Source organism: Rhincodon typus, chromosome 35, assembly GCF_021869965.1.
Source record: "Rhincodon typus isolate 14 chromosome 35, sRhiTyp1.1, whole genome shotgun sequence".
NCBI lineage: Eukaryota > Metazoa > Chordata > Chondrichthyes > Orectolobiformes > Rhincodontidae > Rhincodon > Rhincodon typus.
In genome coordinates, this window is record NC_063366.1 from 3,705,486 (window position 1) to 3,723,794 (window position 18,309).

Below are 18,309 nucleotides of genomic sequence, written 5' to 3' on the forward strand. Positions count from 1 at the left end.
GATGGGGAATTATAGACCAGTTAGCTTAACCTCTGTAGTGGGGAAGATGCTTGAGTCTATTATCAAGGAAGAAATAGCAAAGCATCTTGATAGGAATTGTACCGTTGGGCAGACGCAGCATGGGTTCATGAAGGGCAGGTCATGCTTGACAAATCTTTTGGAATTCTATGAAGACATTACGAGCGAGGTGGACAATGGGGACCCAGGGGGTGTGGTGTACCTAGACTTCCAAAAGGCCTTTGACAAGGTGCCGCACAAGAGGCTACTGCATAAGATAAGGATGCATGGCATTAAGGGTAAAGTATTAGCATGGATAGAGGATTGGTTGACTAACAGGAAGCAAAGAGTGGGGATAAATGAGTGCTATTCTAGCTGGCAGTCAGTGACTAGTGGTGTGCCTCAGGGATCGGTGTTGGGACCGCAATTATTTACAATTTATATAGATGACTTGGAGCTGGGGACCACATGTAGGGTGTCAAAGTTTGCAGATGACACTAAGATGAGTGGCAAAGCAAAGTGTGCAGAGGACTGTGAAACTTTGCAGAGGAACGGAGATACATTGAGTGAGTGGGCAAAGGTCTGGCAGATGGAATACAATGTAAATAAATGTGAAGTCATACATTTTGGTAGGAGTAATAGTAAAAAGGATTATTACTTGAATGGTAAAAAGTTACAGCATGCTGCTATGCAGAGGGACCTGGGTGTCCTTGTGCATGAATCACAGAAGGTAGGTCTGCAGGTACAACAAGTAATTAGGAAGGCAAATGGAATTTTGTCCTTCATTGCTATAGGGATTGGAATAAAAAGCAGAGAGGTTATGTTGCAGCTGTACAAGGTGCTGGTGAGGCCACACCTAGAGTACTGTGTGCAGTTTTGGTCTCCTTACTTGAGAAAGGATGTACTGGCACTGGAGGGGGTGCAAAGGAGATTCACTCGGTTGATTCCGGAGTTGAGGGGGTTGGCTTATGAGGAGAGACTGAGTAGATTGGGATTATATTCATTGGAATTCAGAAGATTGAGGGGGGATCTTATAGAAACATATAAAATTATGAAGGGAATAGATAAGATAGAAGTAGAGAGCTTGTTTCCACTAGCAGGTGAAGCTAGGACAAGAGGTCATAGCCTCAAGATTAGAGGGAGCAGATTTAGGACTGAACTGAGAAGGAATTTCTTCACCCAGAGGGTTGTTAATCTATGGAATTCCTTGCCCAGTGAAGTAGTTGACGCTACTTCAGTAAACGCTTTTTAAAAAAAAGGTAGATTTTTTTTGAACAATAAAGGAATTAAGGGATACGGTGAGAACGCGGGTAAGTGGATCTGAGTCCATGAAAAGATCAGCCACGATCTTATTGAATGGCGGAGCAGGCTCGAAGGGCCAGACGGCCTACTCCTGCTCCTAGTTCTTGTGTTCTTGTGTTCTGTGTTGCACTTTTTTGCATTCCTTTTCTGTGTAAATAATCATCTGACTTTTGGTTCTTTCTACCAAAATCCACCACAATCTCACATTTTCCTACATTCCATCCGCCAGGATTTTGCCCAGTCACTCTCAACCAATCTTTACCTCTTTGCTGATTCATTGTATTCACATCACAACATGCTATCCCATCTATTTTTGTATCATCAGCCAATTTGGATATATTGCAATTTGCCCTTTCCTCCAAGTCATTAACATAAATCATAAATAATTGAGACCAAGGCGTGGCACTCTGTGAGTTAAGTTGTTCTAAGCCGAAAAAGACTATTCCCAGATCTGGCTTCTGTGTGTTAACCAATCCTTAATCTGTGCTAATACCATCATCTCCTAACATCTGTAGTCAACTTTTATGTGGTACTTCACTGAATGCCTTCTGGATATCCAAATACAATCCATTTTCCGGTTCTCCTTTATCATCTCCCATCATCTTGTTATATCCTCAAAAACTCTAGGTGATTTGTCAAACATGTTTTCCCCTTTATGAAGACATGTCTGAAGACATGTCGTCTGCTTGATCTGCTTTGTGAATGACCTATTTCTTCCTTAATAATGGATTCAAGTATTTTCCTAAGGACAAAGTTCGTCTAACAGGCCTATCATTTTCTGTATCTGTCTCCCTCCCAACTCAAACAGTGGCATCACATTAACAGATTTCCAATGTGATGGAAACTTCCCAGAATCCAGTGATTCCGAAACATTTTGACTAATGCTTTCACTATCTCTGCAGCCGCTTCCTTTAAAACCTTTGGATGTAGGTCCTCAGGTCCCGGCAAATTGTCTACTTTCAGAAACAAAATCCAAAATTGCTGGAAAAACTCAGCAGCTCTACAGCACCTGTAGAGAGGAAGCCAGTGGTCATTCTTCAGAACAGAAGTGATAGAGATTGTTACAAGGCTTTTCCTCCAATTATCACCTGCTTATCTGATATCTTTGGAATTATTATTGGATCTTCTACTGTGAAGACCATTGCAAAATACTGGTTTAAATTATCTGACATTTCCCAGCTTCCTATTATCAATTCTCCAGTTATGTGCTCCATTTCAACTATTCTCTTTATATTTTTTATACGTATAGATGCTCTTGCAGCTGGATTTTTATATTCCTTTCCAATTTACTTCCATAAGCAATTTTCTCCCAATTTATTAACTTTTTGTCATCTGCTGCTTGCTCCTAACAAAAAGTTCCCAACCTGTGGTCTACCACTAATTTGTGTCACTTTGTATGCCTTAGTTTTTAATTAGAAGCTCTCCTTTTCCAACTTTGTTCACTGTGGATTGTCATCCTTGTCGTCAAATCCTTCTTTTTGACCTGAATAAATTTTTGCTGAGTATTATAATTTTATCTGTCTGTCACTGCTCATCGACAGACCTTACTCTGAGTCTATTTCTCCTGCTTACTTTAGACAACTCTTTCTTCATAAGTAATTGTCTTTGTGTGTGTACACAAGTTTGGGACCAAAGTTGCACTCCCTCAAACTGAACTTGACATTTTCCACACTTCGACTGCCATTCCCTCAAAGATCCTTAATCTTACCTGATTACTCATTCCTAAATCTAAAATAGCTTTTTCCCAGGTATATTCTGCAACATAAGGAACAATCTCAGAGCCCCCAGTCTGTTATAAGGAGTGGTGAGATAAAATGATCCCTGACACTCACTTTATAATTAACAAGTAACAATTTATTTATCTAACTCTAACAGTGAACAATCCAAACAAATTCCTTCTAACTACTAACTATTCCCAAATAAAACAAGGTTCTAATGGTATGCTGTTCCAACGAATACAACTCCCACTTAAATAATACAAAATTAAAGAAAAGTAAAATTTAGTCTCTCAAAATTACAGCCAAATTACGTCTTCCTGAATGTCCTGTGTCTTCTCCGAAGAATTCTTTTGTCAGGAACACCTTCACAGTGAATCCTTCTGTCAGGAAAATTAACTATTTGTGCCATAGACACCTTGAATTTAGATGGAGCTGACTCTAAGTCTTAGATACTTCTGTGAGAGCCAGTGATTCTTTCTTTTAGAGCTAAGAGCCGATCTCTTGGCAGATGACAGTTGGCTCTCTCCCAGTTTTCCAAATGCCCTCATCTTTTATACCTTGATGACAAATCAGTTTCTTATAATGGGATTGGTTCTATGTTGTCAAAACAATCAGATTTAAATTGAATTGGGTTTTGGTACTTCAGGGCCCGGTTTAAATTAATTGGCTAAATTTTTAAAAATGTTGTCTTGGTAAAAATGCTGCTTTACCTGCTAACAGTATAGCCTTTTGATACAAATGTTTCAAAAGGTGCTCCATGCACCTGCAAACACACAGACATCCTTTTTGAATGTCTAAGCATGGAAAAAGCATATCATCTTTTGAAGGGACACGCGCTGCTTTCCCCGTAGTATTTTACACACGTGTTAAACTGTTCCCAATGTATCTATATTTTGTTTTTCATGAAGGATCACTCTCTTTCCCAGTTTCGATCCCTCGTGGAATGAAATTGCTATTGGAAGCTACATTTTGATTTATGCACTAATGTATATTCATCCGCCATCTCTGCAGCTCTTCTCGCTGTGTTAACTTTCTGTCCCTCAACATGAGTTCTGATTATTTCTGAGATTCTAAACTCCTCCAGCAGAATAACATTACTAAGATCCTCATATGTCTTTTCGATCTTTCATGATCTCAATCATCTATCAAAGTTGCTCTGTTTAATTCTTTGAAACTCGATATGAGTCTGATCTGGTTCCTTTCTTACGTTTCTGAACCATTGTCTATATGCTTCTAGTACCAATTCTTAGGCATTCAAAATAGCCTGTTTTACTTCATGTTCTCTTGACACCTCCTCTGACAGCACTGCAAACACCTCAGCAGCCCTGCCTACCAACTTGGTCTGAATTAACTTTACCCACATAGTGTCTGGCCAGTTCGTCTGTTCAGCCAATTTCTCAAAGGAAATGAAAAAGGCTTCAAGTTCCGAATTCATCTTTTCAAATTCAAATGTTCTTTCCCTTTCTTTAAGTTGACTTTCTAATTCCAATTGTCTCATTTGCAATTTAATTTTTTTCCAACTGCACTGCACTTGACTGTTTCTCTGGTATACCTAAATGCTTGTCTGTTACAATTTCAACTTTCCACTTGGCCTTCATTAAACCCTATTCTAGCCTGTTTGCTACTTCTAAAAGTGTCCCCTTTTTCTGTCTTTCTAGACTTCCTTGGCAAATTTGGGAAGCACCTTCAACCTACAAAACATCTTTAGCAATGTGAAGAGCCGTTTCACCACTTTTGATGTAACCAACAACAAGAAAGCAAAATTAAACAGATTTTCCACTTAATTTAAAGCTCTAGGATACTAGTCCCCAAGTCTGTTTAAATCTGCTGGGACCTTACGTAGCCCAAATTTGTTCAAATCGGTCCAAATCTGTCCTAATCCTGGACCTGATCTGTCCCAACCTGTTCCAATTCTAGACCTGAGCTGGCCAGATCCTGGACCCGAGCCCCCAATCAGTTACAAAGTGGTTGTCGACCCCCTCTCTGATTTATAGAACTGAAACACACAGAGGCATGCCTCACCCTATAATCTGTTAAACGAGCCCCAATCTGTTAGAAAGGAGTGGTTAAATAAAATAAACCTCTGACACTCACTGTATAATCAAGTAACAACTTGTTTATCTAACTCTAACAATAAACAAGTTAACTGAACTATTAACAAACCAAACAAATTCCTTCTAAGTATTAACTATTCCTGAATAAAACAAGATTCTAATGGTATGCTGTTCCAATAAATACAAGTACCACTTATATAAACCAAAATTATTTAAATTAGAATTTAGACTCTCAAAACCACAGCCAGTGTGTTCCGGAATGTTCTGTGTCTTCTCTGATGAATTCTTCTGTCAGAAACATTAACTAATTGTGCCGTAGGTACCTTCAACTTAGATGGAGCTAACTCTAAGGCTGTGAGAACCAGTGATTCTTTCTTTTAGAGCTGACGGCTGTTCTCTTGGCAGATGCCAGTTGGCTGTCTCCAGATTTTTTAAATGCCCTCATCAATGCCCATATCAATTTCTTACAGTAGGATTGGTCGAACATTGTCAAAACCATTGGATTTAAATTTCATTGGTCCTGGTTTAAATTAATTGGCTAAATGTAAGAACTTGCTGTCTTGGTAAAAATGCTGCTTTGCCTGCTAACAGTTTAGCCTTTTGATACAAATGTTTCAATTCAGGTGCTCTGTGCACCTGCAAACCCACAGTCATTTGTTTTAAATCTCAAAGCATAGAAAAAGCACATCACCTTTTAAAGAGACCATACACTGCTTTTGCCACAGCATTTTACAAACACAAACATTTTACAAACACCATATTGTAATGTCCTGCCTTCCAATCCACAAGTACTCTGCCCAACTTTGCAACACGTTACCCTTACACTTACCTGATTTGACCGGTCAATATGCAGACTGAAATTATCTATACCAACTATAGAGCCAACACACGACTTTGATCTGTGACTTCTTTCTCTTGCTATTCCTTAATTCCACACAATCTGATTTCACATCATCATCATCTATTAAACCCATATCACTATTCACCACTGTACGTACATACCCCTTACCCCACTTCGTTTTCCTTTCTGTGTATCTTTTTCCAGAAGGTCGAACACTCTTGAATTTGAGTTCCCAGTCCTGGTCACCCTGCAATCATGTCTCCTTAATAGCCATCAAGTCATATTCATTTATTTCTATTTTTTCTGTCAACTAATCTATCTTGTTACAAATACTGTGTCCATTGAGATAAATATATTTTTAAAACTTTAAAGAACTTTTTACCATCATCACTTATTCTGATTCTAATTTTTGCTGTGCTCTTCTGCTTATATTTTCTTTTCCTTTCTGTCACACTTTGATTATTGTTTCTCTATTTATCATCCTGCACCTCTGCAATATTCTTTCTTTTAAGTGTTTCTTTCTCCCACTAATTACTTAAAAGCCCTACCTAGAACTCTAGTTATATAATCTGCCAGATCTGGGACACCATGAAGTCTCACGGTACTAGGTCAAAAATGGGCAGGGGTACCTCCTGCTCATTACGATGTATCGCCTGCCCTCGACTGATCAATCAGTTTTCCATGTTGAAAAACACTTGGAGGATGCATTGAGGTTGGAAATGGTGCAGAACGTATCCCAGGTGTGGAATTTTAATGTCCACTACCAAGGGTGGCTTGGCAGCACTCCAACGGTTGAGCTGGTCATGTGGAAAAAGACATAGCTCCTCGGTTGGTTGTGCAGCAGGTGGTGAAGGAACATACCAGAAGAAAAAGTCTACTTGGCTTTATATTCACCAATAATGAGATGAAGTCCTGCCTTCACATTGAAAATATCTTACATCATGTTGTCGTACGGCACCATCACTGTGCTAAGTGGGACCGTCTTTGCAGACAAATAGCAGCTCAAGACTGGACATACATAAAGTGCTGTGGTCATCAGTAGCAGCACAATCATATGCAAATACATACTGCAACCTCATGGACCAGCATATACCCTGCTCCACCACTACATCACTGAGATCCAGTCTGGTTCAATAGAGGGTGCAGGAGGGCATGCCAGAAGCAGCACCAGGCATGCTGAAAATTGAGGTGTCGACTGTTTACAGTTCCAAAAGAAGACTATTTGCATGCCAAACAGCATAAATAGCAAGTGATAGACAAAGTGATTCCATAACCAATGGATCTAAGCTCTGCAGTCCCGCCACATCCAGAGTTAAGTGGTGGACAATTAAGCAGCTCTCTGGTAGAGGAGGCCCCACATATATCCATATCCTCAATGTTGGTGAAGTCAGCACATGAGTGAAAATGACAAGGAATAGATGATTTGCTCCAGAGATTGCCAGCCTTACAGATGCTGGTCTTCAGCCAATTCAGTTCACTCCATGTGATAACAAGAAATAGTATCATCAAGAAACTGCATACCACAAAGGCTCTGGACACTGGCAACATTCCAGCAAAAGTACAAAAGACTTGTACCATAGAACTTGCTGCACCCAAGTCAAACTATTCCAGTACAACTCCAACACTGGCATCTATTTGGAAAATTACCTACGTATGTCCTGCACACAAAAAGCAGGACAAATCCAATCCAGCCGATTACTGCACCACCAGTCTACTCTGAATCATCAGTAAAGTGATGGAAGGTGCCATCAACTGTGCAATCAAGTAGCGCCTGCTTAGCAATAACCTGCTCAGTGATGCACAGTTTTTCTTCCGCCAGGGCCACTCAGCTCCTGACCTCATTACAGCCTTGGCTCAAACATGGACAAAAGAGCTGAATTCCAGAGGGGAGTAATCGCCCATGATATCAGCACATTTGACTGAATGTGGCATTTGACCAAGGAGCTTGGTTGTTTAAAAGACATTTGGATAAGTTCATGAATGGGAAAGGTTTGGAAGGAGACGGGCAAGGAGCAGGCAGGTGAGACTAGCTTAGTTTGGGATAATGTTCAGCATGGACTGGTTGGACTACAGGGTCTGTTTCCATGCTGTATGACTCTGAGAACTGGAATTAATAAAAATCAGGTGAAAGCCCTCTGCTGGTTAGAGTCATACCTGACACATAGGAAGATGGTTGTAGTTGTCGCAGGTGTTCCTCAGTTTCATTGGCCAAACACTCTTCAGCTGCTTCATCGAAGATCTTCCCTCCATCAGAAGGTCAGAAATGGTGGTGTTTGCCAACGATTGCACAACATTCAGCTCTATTCACGACTCCTCAGATACTGAAGCAGTTTGTGTCAACTTTCTGCAAGGCTAAGACAACAGCCAGGCTTGGGTTGACAACTGGCAGTAATTTTGGTACCACAAGAGCCAGGTATTGACCATTTTCAAAAAGAGTCTAATCATCATCCGCTCAGTGTCCCACTATGAATATCCAGGAGGTAACAATTGAAAAGAAACTGAACGAGAAACTGAACACAACTACTACATTCATGCACTCACCCTTTCCCTTTTTCCAGTGAAATCATTTTGCCACAGTCCTCACCTTGCTCCTCGCATTTTTCTTCTACCAGGCCACTCAGCTCATTACAGCCTTGGCTCAAACATGGACAAAAGGGCTGAATTCCAGAGGTGGGTGATCGCCCCAATTTTCAACAGATTTTTTATCGCTACCTTCAGTATGATAGCATCTCAAAACACATTTTACTTTCCCCCCCCCCACAGCGTTCCAAATGACTCTACTCTCTTTGATACACTGCTCTGTTTCTCTGTCACCACCAGCTCTTTGGCCACTCCTCCCAGCGCATTCTTGCACCTCAACATTCCCTCCTCTCACTTCATCCCTATTCCCCCAATCTCAGACTCCACTGCTTGCAGACAGTGTCCTAAAGCTCTTACCAGGTCAGATCTCCATTTCTGACGTTTGAACTCACTCAGTTGTAGGAAGATCCCAAACTGCAGCTCAGCCTGTAAATAATCTGGAGATGGACTATGTCATGTCACCTTCTCCCCAATCCTTCATCTCCCGTCACCCTTTCAATCTCAGGTTTTCCATGAGAGCTGTAAACACTTTGGGAACCACCCGGTCTGAACTGGACAGAGAGCACCGGAATCTCCTTGTCTGAACTGGACAGGGAACACGGGAATCTCCCGGTCTGAACTGGACACGGAGCACAGGGAATACCCATATCTGAACTGGACAGGGATTGCTGCAGTACCCTTGGCTGAACTGGATAGGGTGCACAGAAATACACTGGTCTGAATTGGACACGGCATCCAGTGCACAGGAAACAGAACTAAAGGGAGCCCCTTGGAAAAGGAGTCTGCTTCATAAGGTAGGTTTAATGGCTACTGTCCGATAACTTTACTGATAATTAAATGACATAAAGTGACATGAGGTCAGAGAACATGGGAAGTGACAGTGCACAAAGAGATTTATCAGAACACCCTGTTTTATGTCGAAAAAAAATTACATGCACTATCAGTTTCAATTTATGTTTTACAAAGAAAATTATCAGACATGGAGAAAAATCTGTTGGTTCTTTCTGGTCTGTTCCAATTTCATCCATGCCCACACAGTATTACCCATATAACTTTAAAGCATTCAGCTTTTCTAATATTACACCGACAAGTTGTCGCAGGGCTATATATTTCATGTCACCTAGTTCCTGAGATGACTTTGCTTCTCGGGGGAATATGATTACCATGGCAAGTATTGCTGGTGTGTTGGCTGTTGCTGCTGATCTGATGCATTGTGAGAGAATGGTTCGGACTGATGGCTGTTCAGTTGCTTTCTTAGGTTTTGAAATCAGATTTGCCTCTTCCGTCTCTGTCTGCTGTGAAGGAGCAGCTTCTTAAGTTGCAGGTAGATGACTGCAGTACTGATGATAGATCTGATCAGTCATTTTCACTGTGTCTGATTGAGGTGACGACTTCTGTATACAGATCCCAGGTGGCCAAGGGAGCTGACTTTTGTTGAATGTATACTGTCTGAATGACACTCCAATTCTCAACTCCTACAATAATTGGAAGTGGTATTAAAGTTATTAAATTTCTGTCAGTTCTCTTTCATCTTCTCACTCATTGTTGTCACTACTTCCGGACTCAGTAGCTTTTTATCATTTAGAAGAGCAGCCTCAGTGTGGTCTGCTCTCAGTGACTGGATTCGAAAACATTAGGAGCTTTTATTAATTGTAAAACTGTGCCTTTAGTAATTGTAAATCTCTACTTTAAGATTGTGTTGTACACATCTGTGCTGGATGTACTCGATATTTTGGGTGATCCCTTTGGCAATTTACACATTGCCTCAGCGTTTGACTTCACTGGCAGATATAGGCGGTGCTGAATTTCCCAAGCATTGCTAAGGTGTCTGATCTTCACTCGTGATTTGAGATCATTGCCACTGATCACAATGTCAGCAATGTCATGATGACTGAAGTATGCTTTCAGACATGCTACGATCTCACTCAGATTTGGTGACATTAGCTGCTCTGACTCCCTGATGTCTCAAAAGTGGTCAAATCTGATGAGATAATCATTTCCAGTGAGATTGAAGAGCTGTACCCCAAACTTCATTCATGGGCTGTCTGGGATGTAACTAGTCATGAGCAGCTCTTTATCTCATTTAGTTTGATGTCCAATACAAGCACTGTGGTCCTTCATCCATTGCTCATGTTTGGACAGTAATGTATATCTCTTACTTTCCTCACATTAGACCCAATTCCTCGATGGTTTGTGTAGGATGTGCTTCAGCATCTTTCTTCTCATCTCTTTAGGGATAATGACCCTGTTGCCTTTGTACAAGATGCCATCTTGAACAATCACCTCATCTGTTCGTCCAATAGTCTCTTACAGTAAAAAATGTATTCCTTAATGGGCATCACAACCTCCTGCAACATTTGAAGGGTTGTGACTCATTGTCTTGTTATTTTATCTGAGAAAGACACTGTTCTGACATATTCAATGTCTTCGCTGGTTTGATGACTTCCGGCACATGTTGTGGTGTTGCTGGTTATGTTTGGAAGGACCCACATTCTGTTTCAACATTAACATTCTTCAGAGACCGTGCAGCTCTCAACAGCATATTGGTGACATACATCTGCTTCCCTTGCTTGCGCTTCTTGTGTGAAGGCGTCGATGTTTATGGAGGTTTGATGACTCCGAAAATGATTTGCCACATACGTCACATGTAAATGGCTTCTCCCCAGTGTGAACACGTTGGTGTGCACGTAGGTTCGATGACTTTGAGAAAGATTTATCACACACCTTGCATATGAATGGTTTCTCCCCTGTGTGAATTCTCTGATGGAGCAGGAGTCTTGATGAGTCAGGGAATGATTTGTCACACTCCAAACATTTATATAGTCTTTCCCCTGTGTGAATGCGTTGGTGTGTGCGGAGATTCCCTGACTGCGTGAACGATTTGTCACACACATTACATGTGAATGGTTTTTCTCCGGTATGAGTGCGTTGGTGTGCGTGAAGAGTTGATGACTGCGAAAATGATTTGTCACAAATCTTGCATACAAACAGTTTGTCCCGTGTGCGAGTACGTTGGTGTCGGTGGAGAGTTGAAGATAGTGAAAATGATTTATCACAAACCTTGCACTTGAATGGTTTCTCCCCAGTGTGACTACGTTGGTGTGCACGGAGATATGATGATTGCAAAAAGGATTTGTCACAAACCTTGCATGTGAATGGCTTTTCTCCTGTATGAAACTTCTGGTGTGTCAGGAGATTGGAAGATTGGGTGAAAGCTGCCTGACATATCTGACACCTGAATGGTTTCTCCCCTGTGTGAATTCTCTGGTGGAGCAGGAGTCTCGATGAGTTAGGGAATGATTTATCACACTCCAAACACCTATACAGTCTCTCCCCTGTGTGAGTGCGTTGGTGTGTGCGGAGATTCCCTGACTGTGTGAACGATTTGTCACACACATTACATGTGAATGGTCTTTCTCCGGTATGAGTGCGTTGGTGTGCGTGAAGAGTTGATGACTGCGAAAATGATTTGTCACAAATCTTGCACACAAACGGTTTTTCCCCTGTGTGAGTACGTTTGTGTCGGTGGAGAGTTGAAGATAGTGAGAATGATTTATCACAAACCTTGCACTTGAACGGTTTCTCCCCAGTGTGACTACGTTGGTGTGCACGGAGATATGATGATTGCAGGAAGGATTTGTCACAAACATTGCATGTGAATGGCTTTTCACCTGTATGAGTCTTCTGGTGTGTCACAGGATTGGAAGATTGGGTGAAAGCTGCTTGACATACCTGACACCTTAATGGTTTCTCCCCTGTGTGAATTCTCTGCCGTACCAGTGGGTGGGTAGATTTCACAAATGCTTTATCACAAACCTCACACTTGAAACGTTTTGGTTCCATGAAGGTGACCTTGCACACACAGGTACACTCTTCAAGTTAGGTAAGTGTAGCACCCTCTTCACACATCTGATATTTGAACCGCGTCTCACCTGTAGGAATTAGTGATTCATGAGGCTTGATGAATGATTGAAGCTCTCACCACACTTGGAGCCGCTCACACTTTTCCCAGCCTCACCCAGACCGCTCACCCACAGCCGAACCTTCAGAAAGGTCGGTTCTGATGGAAGGCTCCACACCAGTGACCAGTTTCAGATCTGATGATATGTCAAAGCTGTCCTGACCTGACCAACTTCAAGATGATGGTTTCACTGCACCACCTTCTCTGCATTCAGCAATGCTGTGAAGGGTCTGGATATCTTCCCATAGTTGTGCGAATGTCCTTTGGGTGATGATGAAGATCTTTCTGCATCCACTATCCTCACTGTATTCTCTGGTGTAGTTTGGTATCATTCTTCTGTAAAACATGAAAAGGAAATAAGATTTTTTTCCAACTCCCTCTGTTCCTTTACTGAAGAGGAGTTGGAGACTGGTCCACAGTTAGTGCCCATCTGCTATTTGAGGGGGGGGGTAGAATATCATACACGTCCTTTGTTTTTCTTCACTTGACTGTCACACACTCTCTGTTTCCAGTAGGGACACAGAATACAGAGCAGTAGCAGACAATGTGGCTACTTTCTTTCCTCTGCCCATACCTCCATCTTCCCATGCACTGTGAGAGCCATGGAAAAGACTGTTGGCCAGAGTGTAAAATGGGCCATCAATTCACTATGAACTCAAGCTGTGTTGGTGATGAAAAGTTTTAGTATGAGAGTACGTGTTTAATATCGAGAATACTGAACAGAATTACATTTTTTTTCTCTTTTTTGATAATTGTTTGAGGAAAACACACTGAGCAGGAATTTCTTGAAGAAAAATATTGCTTCAATGTAGCTGATTGAGGGTTCAGGTTTATCCTGGGAAATTAGATACACTGCACTCACTCATTCTGCATATCCCAAATTTAGCTCTCAGCACAGCACTTGGCAAAACTATTAAATCCAAGCCCATGCTTTTGGGAAATGCTGAGGTCCTCAGGCAAAATATTTTGAAAAGGCATTGAAAGCAATTTCAATAAATGGGACTGCAGGTATAGCAAATGAATTGCTACAGAGCTGTACTGACAATCCAAGGATTGAGAATTCAAATCCAATCAAGGATGTCATATACATAGAATTACAGTGAGAAACGGGCTATTCAACCCAATTGGTTCGTGCTGGTATTTATGCTTCACACCAGCTTCCTCTCACCCCTCTTCACCTCACCCTATCAACAAATCCCTCTGTTTCTTTCTCCCTCATGAACTTATCTCGTTTCCTCTTAAAGGCATCCCTGCTCTTCCCTTGAATCACTCCATGTTGTGGCGGAGAATTTCATTAATTCTGGAATTTGTAATACACATGAATTTGAAAAATCTAAATATTGTCCGTCAGAGAAGAGAACCTGCTGCAACTATCTGGTCTCATTTAAATGTTACTCCAGTCCCACACAACATGGTTAACACTTAAGTACTCTCTGAAGTGGCCAAAAAAAAAGTCCAAAATAAAGATGAAAATCAGAGAAATGTGGGCAATTCTGGCATTGTGTCTGAATAAAATATATTGCTCCTCGAGGGTGAGCTGTATACATTTACTGGAATGAAACCAGGGTTGCAAGTATTATGAGGAGACACTAAGAAACCTGTGTCTATTCCCGGACTCAGAAGATAAAAAGATGGCCTGATCAATGTTTATGTGATGTCAAAAGACAGAGGAAGGATGAACACAAAGAAAATATTTTCATTGGTTGGGGATTCTAGGACCAGAAAGACTGTCTAAAAATTTATGGCAGATCTTTCTGGCAAAAACAGTTTGAGGTACAAAGGGCAGATTTGAATTCACGTCCACAAACAACATATGGTAGTCAATCCAGGATTGATATTAAATGTGAGATTGATAGATTTTTGATCACCAACTGGTTGAAGGGAAGTTGGGAAAGGCCAGGAGTTCATAAATCTCCCTGAACTGTGGGACTCGGTCAAGACACTGTCTCCCAGTCCTATGTAAGTGCCCCAGAGAGCAAACGGATCCTCAAAGCTACACTTTGGATAGGGCCTCATTTCCTCAGAGGAAGTGCATCGATTACAGACTAAAGGAGAATAACCAGCACCCAACGCAGAAATAACTCAAAAGGAAATCAGTAGAAATCCTCAGACACTCTGCACCTCCCAGATAATTACAGATCACCTTCTCATTTTCAAGGATGAGCCATCAACACAAGTCTGGAAATCAGAAGGGAAATGCTTCCAACAAACACACTCAATATCCAACACACAGCTCCAGTCAAACAGTTCAGCACAAAGCACCGAGTAAACAGCTCTCTCAGCTGGATCTTCTCACACAGCATAAGGAACATTTCCACCCCTGATTGCCCACAGGATAGTCAGACTGCCTGAAGATTGGTGTGGATATTATGGGATACAATTTGTATAAAAGCTGTTCCTTCACTCACCATCTCCTCACTTGGTTTTCAGTTCCCTTTCGGAAGTGAACCAGCTCTGGAAGAGGAAGAGGAGAGAATGGGCAGAGTGGGTGGGCTCTCTGATTGACGTCTCTCAGAGTCAATCCAAATATTTCTGCAGCAACATGAGTTTCCTGAAGCTTGGGAAACTGACGGAAACTGACAGGTGGAGATTTAAACTTGTCAGTGTCCCATATGAATAAAACCTCACTTATTGCAGCTGCTGTCTCAGGTCCCCTGGTAAATGACAGAGATTTCTCGTGTGGGAATAGCATTCTTCATCCTTGGAGGCTTTCAAACTGACAACATCAGTGTGGGATGTGTATCCTCGGATGTTTTTGAGAGCAGATCAGAAGATGAAAACCCACAGCATCCAAGGCAGTGATGATGTGCAGTGCACAGGAGACCAAAACATGAGAACAATTTTGAAGTCATATGGGACTCAAAATGTTAACTCTATTTCTCTCTCCCCACAGATGCTGGCAGACCTGCTGAGTTTCTCCAGCATTTGCTGACTCGTGGAAAATTAGAACCTAAGAAATAGGAACAGAGAAGGCTATTCAGCCTTTGAAGCCCCTCCTGCCACTCGATAAAATCATGTGTCAATCATAATTCTGTCAGATCATGGTGGATGTACCCCAAGCAACAGTTTCACTTTCATGCCAGCTCCTCATAGCCCTCAATTCTTCATTATTTTAAACATCTATTTCCTTGAAAAATACTTTCGGTGATCTAATCTCCACAACTCTCTGGGTAGAGAATTGCAGACATTCATTACTCTCTTGGGAGAAGGAATTCCTTCACCATTCAATTTTAAATGAGTGCCCCCTTACTGTATAACTATGTCGCCTAGCTCCAGCTACCCCTCCAGTGGAAACCTCTTCTCAGCATCAACCCTGCCAAGCCCTCTCAGAATCTTGTATATTTCAACAACATCACCTCATTTTTCTACATTCTAATGAACTGTGGCCTAACTTTTTTTGCCGTTCTCAATCCTGGAGATCAGCCTAGTGAATCTCTTTTGAACTTTCTCCAAGGTCAATGTACCTTTTCTGAAATATGGGGGCTGAATCTGGACACAGTGCTCCAGGTGCAGCCTCATCAACACCCCTAAAGAGTAGGAACAAGTGCTCCCTATTTTTAAACATCAATCTCCTTGCAATATAGGCCAAATCTTCATTTGCCTTTTTAAATTACTTATTGTGTCTACGTGCTAACTTTTTGTGTTTCATGCACAGGAACACCCAGATCCCCCCGTGTTGCATTTTTAGGCCTCTCTCTCTATTTAAATAATTATCTGACTTTCGATTCTTTCTACCAAAGTCCACAATCTCACATTCTTCTTCACTAAATTAATCTGCCAAAATTTTGCCCATTCACTCTCAACCTACTTCTATTCCCTTGCAGATTCCCTATGTAATCACAACATACCCTCCCAACTATTTTTGTATCTTACACTCGGCCCTCTTCTCCAAGTTATCAACATAAATAGTAAATAAATGGAACCCTAGGTGTGGCACTTCATGAGTTAAGTCTTTTCAACCTGAAAAAGACTCATTAATCCTGACTCTGGCTTTTGTGTGTTACCCCAAGACCAGCAGCTCTTACCTTCTGCAATCAACTTTTATCTGGTACTTTATTGAATGCCTTCTCAAAATCCAAATGCACCACATCTTCTGGTTCCCCTTTACCCACACTGCTTTGTTATATCCTCAAACTACACTAACAAATTTGTCAAAAATGTAGTCCCTTTCAAAAAAACATGTTGACTCTGATTGCATCAAGCTTCCTAAATGTCTTATTTCTTCCTTAATAATGGATTCAAGCATGTTTCCAAAAACAGAGGTTAGTCTAACAGTCCTATCATTCCCTGCATCTGTCTCCCTCTCTTCTTGAACACGACAACGCATTGACGGTTTTCCAATCCGATGGAAATTTCCCGGAATCCAGTGAATTCCAAACAATTTTTGACTAATGCCTTCACTATCTCTGCTTCCTTTAAAACATTTAGATGCAGGTCCTGAGATCCTGGCAATTTGTCTGCCTTCAGTCCCATTGGTTTGTCAAATCCTTTGTGATAGAGACTGTTGTATGGCCTTTCCTCTGATTATCACCTGCATATCTGACATCTTTGGGATGATTATAGTATCTTCTACTGAGAGAAGACTGATGCAAAATATTGGTTTAAATTATCTGCTGTTTCCCAGTTACCTATTGTCAATTCTCCAGTCACATCCTCCACGAATCGCATACTCATTTCAGCTATTCTCTCTATTTTTACATACCTGTCGATGCTCTTGCTGCTTATTTTTATATTTCTTTGCAATATATTTTCAGAAACAATCTTCTCCCTTTTTATTAACTTTTTAGACATCTGCGGCTTGCTCTAAAATAACTCCCAATTCTTTAGCCTAACACTGGTTTTTGCCGCTGTGTATGCCGTTTTGATTCGATACCCTCTTTTTCTCCATTTGTTAACTAAGACTAGTTCATTCTTCTCGTCAAATCCTTCTTTTTGACCTGAATAAATTTGTGCTGATTGTTATAATTTATCTGTTTAAATGCCTGTCACAGTTCATCAGCAGACCTCCGTGTATTTCTCCCACCCATTCTAGACAAGTCTTTCTTCATAACTCTGTAATTGTCCTTATTTGAGGACGCTGGTTTGAGACCAAAGTTTCGCTCCCTCAAACTGAACTTGCAATTTTCCACACTTTGACTGCTATTTCCTCAAAGGTCCTTAATCCTACCTTATTATTCATTCCTAGATCTAATACAGTCTTTTCCTGGATGTATGCAACGTAGGGAACAATCTCTGATCCACTGTAGAAATTCAATTTCCATGTTACCCTTACATTTACCAGCGTTTTCAAATAATCTCCTGTTACAAATACTGTGTCCATTCAGATAAATAGACTTTTTAAGCTTTGATTCTAATTTCTAGTGTACTCTTCTGCTTATATTTTCTGTCCCTTTCTGTCATACTTTGAATATCATTTTCCTGTTCACTACACTGCATCTCTACTCTTGCATTTTGTTTTTAAACTTCCCTTTATTTGAACCCTTCCTCCCATGCTTTAGTTTTAAGCCGTGGCTATATCCCTAGTTGTACAATCTTCCAGGATACTGGTCTTAGCATTATTCAAACGGAGGCCATCCCAACAGAAAAACCCACCTTTCCCCAGTACTGGTACCAGTGGAACACAGGAATAGGCGTCAGCGCTACAAGCCTGTTCCACCATTCAGTGAGATCATGGCTGATCTGTGGCCTATCTCCATATGCCTGCCTTTGGCCAATATTCCTTAATGCATTTGTTTAACAAAACAAAACCTATGTCAGACTTAATAACTGAAGTGCTCCATCAATTTAAACTTATTTCTTGCACCCGAACTTTGACATATACACTCTCTTCTCTAATCTTATTTATCTTATGCCAAT

At 41.1% G+C, this 18,309-nt stretch overlaps 1 protein-coding gene and 1 long non-coding RNA gene across 13 annotated transcripts in view; one reads left to right on the forward strand and one right to left on the reverse strand.

Annotated features, from left to right (window-relative positions):
* The window catches only part of LOC125487024, a 23,278-nt gene extending 18,104 nt beyond the window's left edge, over nt 1-5,174 (forward strand). For 2 of the 4 annotated variants that reach the window (XR_007265595.1, XR_007265596.1), the window contains exon 4: nt 4,676-5,174. This is a non-coding gene — a long non-coding RNA (uncharacterized LOC125487024). The remainder of the gene's footprint in view (nt 1-4,675) is intronic. The other 2 variants (XR_007265594.1, XR_007265597.1) reach the window with 2 other exon arrangements.
* The window catches only part of LOC109934414 (zinc finger protein 271-like), a 39,574-nt gene that overhangs the window by 5,735 nt on the left and 15,530 nt on the right, over nt 1-18,309 (reverse strand). For 3 of the 9 annotated variants that reach the window (XR_007265584.1, XR_007265587.1, XR_007265583.1), the window contains exons 1-2: nt 14,862-14,907; nt 9,656-12,789 (exon numbers count right to left, since the gene is read on the reverse strand). Coding sequence is in view for 3 of the 9 variants with exons in the window: in XM_048616802.1 (XP_048472759.1) it covers nt 11,025-12,335 (1,311 nt within the window). In the remaining 6 variants the exon portion in view is untranslated. Of the gene's footprint in view, nt 1-9,385; nt 12,790-14,861; nt 14,908-18,309 lie in introns of those variants that run through there. The other 6 variants (XR_007265582.1, XR_007265586.1, XR_007265585.1 and 3 more) reach the window with 2 other exon arrangements.